The following is a 7,324-nucleotide window of genomic DNA, read 5'->3' on the forward strand; positions in this document are numbered from 1 at the left end:
TTAGTTTAATGCAATTTGTGTAAACGGCTTTACTTGCACAAAATGTGTGACAACAACAATTAAAAACAAAAACTGTCAGTAACTAAATTTTCATAATAAGTTCATAATATGTTTCTGCACATTCATGGTGCTTGTCATACAAGTTCCCTTATGAGCACAACCACATTCACCATTGACAGTGTTTAATGTGTGTATACACCCCCGAGTTGTGTTACACTATTGAGCGTGGCCTCTGGCACTACACTGCTGTGTCGACCTTGCGGGTTGGTTGAGTGAGCCTGTGAGCCACTGTGTGTGAGGGAGGGAAAGGGAGAGAAAGACAGGGAAAGGAGAGGGTCAGACAAGCTCCAACTCTCGCTCCTGCTCCTTACATGCACCCAATCCACTCCTATCTAGTACCTGTCACACGCTGGCTGCAAAATGGAATTGACTATTGATTTCCCCCTTACCACAGGTCAGTTGTGCTGGCAGGCTATAGTGAGCTCAGTGAGAGACTTGCGTGGGACAACAAGAGGAGGGGAAGAAACACGAGAAGGAAATACACACATTTCAAAACACACAGCACATACACGCTCTTATTAACTGAGCCTTTGTAACGGAAGACAGTCAGCATTGCTATAAAAGAGGTGTGTGTCACAACATGCAGTGGAACACACTGTGGACTGGGTAACCTGGAAAACTGCGATAAACCTGCAGTGGAACTTAAAAGGCAAAATAAAGCAGTAAAAAATACATTTGAAATATTTTAAGATTTTAAGGCTCCTCCCACCCCTTTTTGGCTCTTTAAAATAAGAATGTGTGGGAGAATATTAGCTGCCAAGAGTTTTTCCACTCAAAAGTTATTTATGGAGTTCCACAGGGTTCCGTGCTGGGACAAACACCTTTCCCCACCATTATTTCTTCCCTACACTATATACATTTTCATTTTTATAATAAGATACCCAGCTTTATTTATCTATGAAGCCATTTGATACAAATCAAATACATGACAAGCAGGGCTTAAACACAAAGTTCTGGATGCCCTCTGACTTCCTATTTCTAAATGTAGACAAAACTAAAGTTATTTTCCTCTAATCTAAAATTATTAGTAAATGGTGTCTGACCAAATACTAGATAATCTGGATGGCATTATCTCAGCCTCAAGCAACACTGTGAGGAATCTTGAAGCCATTCTTCCAACCCACACATTAAACAAATATGTAGGACTACTTCTATTCCCCCCCCCCCAATCAGAGCTATATTACTAAAATTAGAAAGATCCTGTCAGCAAGTAATGCTGAAAAGTTAGCTCATGCATTTTCTACTGCGATTCATTATGGGCCTGCTCTAAAAGGTTCTTTAAAAAGCCTTCTGTTAATCCAAAACACTGTAGCAAATACTGACTGTACTGACACAGACTAGAAAGAAAGACCACCCACATTAACTTTTCTTCATTCGCTCTCTGTTAAATCTAGAATTGCATTTAAAATGTGTTTTCTCACATTGAAAAGTCAGGCCTCATCATATTTTTTAAAACATAAACAGCACCATATTGTCCCAACAAAGGACTTTGCTCTCAGACTGCAGGCTTGCTTTTTGTTCCTTGAGTTTTTAAAAGCAGAATGCGAGACAGAGTCTTCAGCTATCAGCTATACACTACAGCATGATATAATTAGTAATTTTTAAACTCTGCCTCTTGTCCCATCTTTCTTTGCTTTCTTCTCCTTCCCTCACCCCCAACCGGTCACAGCATATGGCCCTCCCTCCCTGAGCCTGGCTCTACTTAAGGCTTCTTGCTGTTAAAGGGGAGTTTTCCCATTTCCACTGTCACATGTCCTTGCTCCTAGGAGATTGCTGGGATTTTCTATATACATTATAAAGTGCCTTGAGGTGACTGTTGTGAAATGGTGCTATATAAATAAATATTAATTGAAATGAAATAGACTTTTTCAGTGGAACAGTTTTCAGTGGCTAAAGAAAATAAATTCTCTCTTTTAATTGAAAGACAGCAAATTCAAAAAGACTGACCTACACTGAATGTAACACAAAGGTTTCTTTATTTTAGTTGTCTGGTGATTCCTCAGATTAATTTCCTAGGCTCAGCTGGTTTTTACAACTTTCTTTAAAGACTGTTCATTTAGCTCATATTCACTGCAGGCTGAGCATAAATTGGAGGCTTCAAGAGGTGATTATGAAAAAAACAAAAAAGGACTGTTAAAACCTAGCGGTTACAATATCAGTAAATATATAATAATAATAATAATAATAATAATGTTGAGTAATAATGTTTAAAAAAATCAAATATATATTTATCTCACTGCTTGATATAATAGAAGCATAAAACAAAGGTTCAATACAGAGAGGTTGGTTTTGCTCCAACCCAGTGCCCTTTGCTGTGCGTCCTCCCCACATGGCAAAAATGCCCACCGAAATATTTTAAACTATCACTTCAGATCTTGGGTCCTGAAATGAGCGATCTTCACCACAAAGTGATATAATTTAGTTTATTTAAAAAAAAAAAAAAAAAAAAAAAAAAAAAAATTGCATTTGGTGGATTGGTAGCTGTGGGATGGTTTATATTAGGGGTGGGCAAATCCAGGCCTCGAGTGCTGGTGTCCTGCAGGTTTCAGATATCACCCTGAACACACCTGAATCAAACGATTAGTTCATTACCGATGCCTTTGGAGAACTTCAAAACATGTTGAGAAGGCCATTTAGCCATTTGAAAAAACTGTGTTGGATCAAGGACACATCTACAACCTGCAGGACACCGGCACTCGGGGCTTAGAGTTGCCCACCCCTGGTTTATATAGTGAAGGTTTGTTGCAAAGTTGCAGTATTATCCTCAATTTATGCACGAGCTATTAATTACAGACAGGTGATTTCATACACTGTATACCGTTATCCTGTTGAAAAGTTCTTGAGTTATTTATTTCCATTTTGTAGGCACTGTTTAGGATGCTAAGGGAAAATGCAGTGCCTCAGTGTTTACACATTTTTCAGGCAAGCAGAAATGCTTTCTCTAACAGACATGATAAAGAGCCCAGCAAGCCTGGTCTAGCCTAGGTCGCAGACAAATCTTGGTACACAATAGTGGTCAAGTCAGTAAGAAGTGGAATGTACGAGTGTGTGAAATTAATAGTGCGAATAATTACACCGTGTACACAAAACAAAATGCGTGAAATATATTTTGATTTAATGGCCCTGCAGTAAGAGCCTATTTAGCTGCGTTTGAGACTATCAATGAGGTGCTGACTTAAGTCTGCCTGAAGCCTCAACTCTTCACAACACAGCAGCAAAATTAAGTTTAAAAACAAAACAAAAATAACAACTGACAATTGTGACAATGATTTACTGGAATATTTAAGAATGAAAAGTAATAGAATGTCACCAACTAAAGCAACTAAAAGTGCCTTAATTTGGCATGTTTAATTAAAACAAGAGCTTGTGTTAATCGTTACAAAAGTCAAGTGAAACTGTGTTGCATGAAAGAAGCTCTGATGTCATAAGATTTGGAAAGCTAGATTTCTTTGTTAGCAGCAGTGAGCTCCTGGTGATGGGTCCTTACTGCTCGCCACATGCTTAAACATAGTAAATCCCCCTGCCTCCTCCTTTCCCTCCTCGAAGCTGTAAAAAGGGTCATTAAGCTATTGATCAAGGTTAAGAAGGCAAATGATCACAGGATATTGTGGCACTTTTAATGTAGCCATCAGTGACTAAAGACAAGTTTGTCCTTCCTTTCCCTGTCTTGCAAAATATATTTTGAAAGGGTCTTCACTTGTTCGCTGAATTTAGCCCAACATAAACACATGCGAGGTTGCCAGGTGGGGTTCAAACTCACTGCAGCTACTGAATTCTTTTCCCCACCCTCCCGTGATTGATTTCCTTCCTGCTTATCACAAACAGCTAATTGGTTTATTTTTGTTCCGTCATCAGTTTCCCTCTTCACATTCAAGATTAGTGCGCATAACCCACTCTTAGGCTCTTGAGTGATTTATGGGTCAGTGTACCATTTCACACAAACTTTCAGCAATTCCTGACAATGTTCTGCATTGGTGAGAAGAAAAAAAAAAGTTTTGTTTTATAAAATGAGTGATACCAATTTGCACGGTCTGAATTATCTAATTGGAAACTCCAGACCAGTAGTGCAGCATGCCATCACTGAAATGCCAAGGCTATTTGAAAAAAAAATTAGCATAGCCTCTACTAGTACTTGCAAACAACAGATTGTAAACAGATTATGGGATTTGTCAAAGGCTGACCCTCCATTAAGCAGCACCTGTGTACAACAATGTGAGCCAAAGGCTCTCTACCCATTGGAACCAACAGATGGCACTGTGGTAGCATCCAGGCCCCAGTGAGTCATTTATAATGCTGTGGGAGAGTGTTTTAAAAAATAAAAACAAAAAAACAACAACAAAAAAACCCCCCAGAGAACCATAACCATTTTACAAATTTTATATTCAGTAGAGGGTGTGTAATATCACTCATTTTGGAGTTACACGTGAAGAAAAACAAAACAAAAACAACAACACACACAATATAGGCGCTTGTACACAGATAAGTGTAGGAGGGACATCCCTCCCCTTTGTCTCCAGTGAAACTAAGATTGTAGACTCACTTCTCACCCCCACCCTGCACAAAAAGCCTGCCTGTTAACTTCAAAAAAAGAAAAAAAAAAGTCAAAGGAACACCATCTGACAAGACAGCAGAGCTATATGCCAGGGCCTTTAATGTCAGACCCTTTCATTTGAATAAGTCTAACGGGATCTGATTTCAGGTCTCTCAGACCACCAAGGGGGTTGGGGTACCTTGAACAAACTGTTTAGCATTGAGGCCAGGAAATCTGTATCTCCAACTACCAAACATAGGAGGACCCCAACTAGTCTTTGCTGCTCCATGGACTTTCTTAAAGTGATTTGAACCAAGGACAGGCCCTTTTCTTCTGAGGCCATGTACAGTTCGAGCTCTCTGGTAAGCACCATGACCCCAGTTTTGGGGCAGGGGGAGTGCATGGTGAAAAATGCCCTGTCTATTTGGGACGGACTCATCAACAACAAGGTCATGTTCACCATAGACAACCAAGTGACCTTGAGGATCCCTATTCACAAGGTCAAACTGGCTAGGGGCATCAGCTCGTGTTGGTAGTGCAACACGCATGACCCCTTTAAAACTGGAACCGCGGTTACCGACCGACTGTCCTCTGGGAAAGCCGTGCTCTGGCTTTGTTGTGTATTCATTTTGAACTGGTCCGTAAGTGCCGTGGGTCATTAGAAATCTGTCAGATGTTCCTAGGTTACCTTGTCTATGCCTCACGTTATGAAAAGTTGGCCAATTTTGTTTAGGGGTGGCCATGTTTGGTACAGTCTCAAACCATTCATGATTGTAAGGGTGAGGGGGGATTCCATGGTAAGCTGGTCCAGAGAATTCAGGCGCACCATGTACTCCAGGATAATCCAAACCCAAGGCAGCTGCACGGGCTACAGCACAGACAAACAAAGACAAAACAAACCTGTTTGCCGGTTCATTGTTGTGAAGTGTCAAATATACCCACTAATTGGTAATTATATATATTTTTTAAAGTAGCAGCATCCATTGAAGTGCACTACATACCTCTTGCTGTTTTAGCACAATATGCACCACCAGCTGACACAGAGTGGAGCACAACAGTGCTAGAAAAATAACAAAACAAAAAAAGAACACACACGCACACACACAAAAAAAAAAATCAGTAAGCCAAATAGCACAGCACTGAGAAGCTGTAATTGTTTTTTTTAACCACAGAAAACCTTAAGCTTTAAATACCTGAGAAAACCCACGAGAAGAAAACTCATTCCTGCAGTTATTTCAGCATAAACTTCATGACAGCACAATTACTGGAACACTTGCCACTTGACTTCTTTTGTAGCCACTCGGACTGCCTAAAGCCTCACCCTGGCTTGATTTGCTAATTACAGACAGCTGGTTGTCATACAGACCAAAACTCAGCCACTGAATCTAGTCAGCCACTGGCAAATTGCTTCATTATAGAAAATTAGTTAAAATGCTTGCTTGCAGCAGAACTCTACAAAACAAGACATTTGGATTTTTTTACATTTAAGGAAAGAGAAACACACATTTAAAAAAGGAGTGCGGGTCAAACTGACGCCACAGCTGGTACATTTCTATTCACACACACAGCAGAAGAAATTTGGATTGAAATAAAATTCGTTGTTGTGTAAGTTTGACTGTTTTTGCAAGCCCAATATGCTAATTATAGCATAACCTCGGAACTTAATATTATCTGAACAGTAGCTAATTAAAACTTCTAATTCACTGGACCTAAAAGAATGATAATTAAATACAATGTCTGCAAGATCACTGTACCACCACTGATTAAGAATGATCTCATTAAACTTGACCTCGTTCATTAAAAGGTTCAGAAAACATCGACGGCACAAAGACGTTTACATACAACAGTAACAGTTCTTAATCTATTAATCGTGCTTTAAAATAAGCACAATTAACAGTTTTATTTTAGAGAAGAAAGAGCAGAGGGTGGATTCTCGCTGCTTGATATTTCTGAGGTGGCAATGAAGCAGCTGAGAGCGGTGGAAGCATTTAATAATTCACCCAAATTATTTCTGTCAGGACTGACAAGCTAAACAGGGCCTTGATTTAATTCTGTAATTGCACGTTCACCTTTACCCTGAACCCATACTTTGGTAATTAATAGGACCGAGCTTTATTTGAAGTGTGGCATGGCAAGTAATGGAATTCAAATTGCAGGTGATGTGAAACCAAAGATGTGAATGCCCGCTTGGCCAAGGAGCTCGTGTTATTTCCTCCACCACGGTGTCACCCGGAGGAGAACAGTGCCAAAAAGTGGCACAAACCTTCAATCAACCTCCAGACCTAATCCTCTGCTCTTGCATTTGGAACGCCATCTGTCTAGTGTTAAGTATGGGCTAGAGTGGTCTTGAACTTTGCTGTCTGACTTTTGGATTTCTGTAGCGCTCACAGACCACATACACACTGTGGTGTTAGTGTCTTACCCATCAGCAAAGTGACTGCATTGGCATTGTGTTGGCTGACATTTTTGGGGACTTTAAATACTTATATGTAGAGAAAAAGGTTGGCTTGCTTGACTCACACCCTCCGCAGGCAGGTGACAGTATTCAAGGCTAGCAAAAGAAGTTCAGTGCTCTACCTCTCAGCCTTAGGGTGATGGTGAGCCCTCTTGCTTGGCTCCCATCGCCTCCATTGGGCCTAATTTGTAAGAATGTGGAAGTCTGCAGTGCACCTCAATAACACAATGCTTCAGTAATGGTAGTGTCAACCAAATGGTGGCAATTAGACTCATGAT

The 7,324-nt window shown here is 40.2% G+C and overlaps 1 protein-coding gene across 1 annotated transcript; it reads right to left on the reverse strand.

Annotated features, from left to right (window-relative positions):
* Positions 1-3,491: 3,491 nt before the first annotated feature.
* LOC102207882 (uncharacterized) lies at positions 3,492-5,884 on the reverse strand. Its single transcript, XM_013911611.1, has 3 exons — positions 5,785-5,884; positions 5,593-5,651; positions 3,492-5,459 (listed from the first exon to the last, which is right to left on the reverse strand). The coding sequence occupies exons 1-3, from the start codon at positions 5,811-5,813 to the stop codon at positions 4,765-4,767; spliced, it is 783 nt and encodes a 260-aa protein (XP_013767065.1). The 5' UTR covers positions 5,814-5,884; the 3' UTR covers positions 3,492-4,764.
* Positions 5,885-7,324: the final 1,440 nt, after the last annotated feature.

This window comes from Pundamilia nyererei, unplaced genomic scaffold, assembly GCF_000239375.1.
Source record: "Pundamilia nyererei isolate P.nyererei 1_Seehausen unplaced genomic scaffold, PunNye1.0 scaffold00067, whole genome shotgun sequence".
NCBI classification, from domain to species: Eukaryota; Metazoa; Chordata; class Actinopteri; order Cichliformes; family Cichlidae; genus Pundamilia; species Pundamilia nyererei.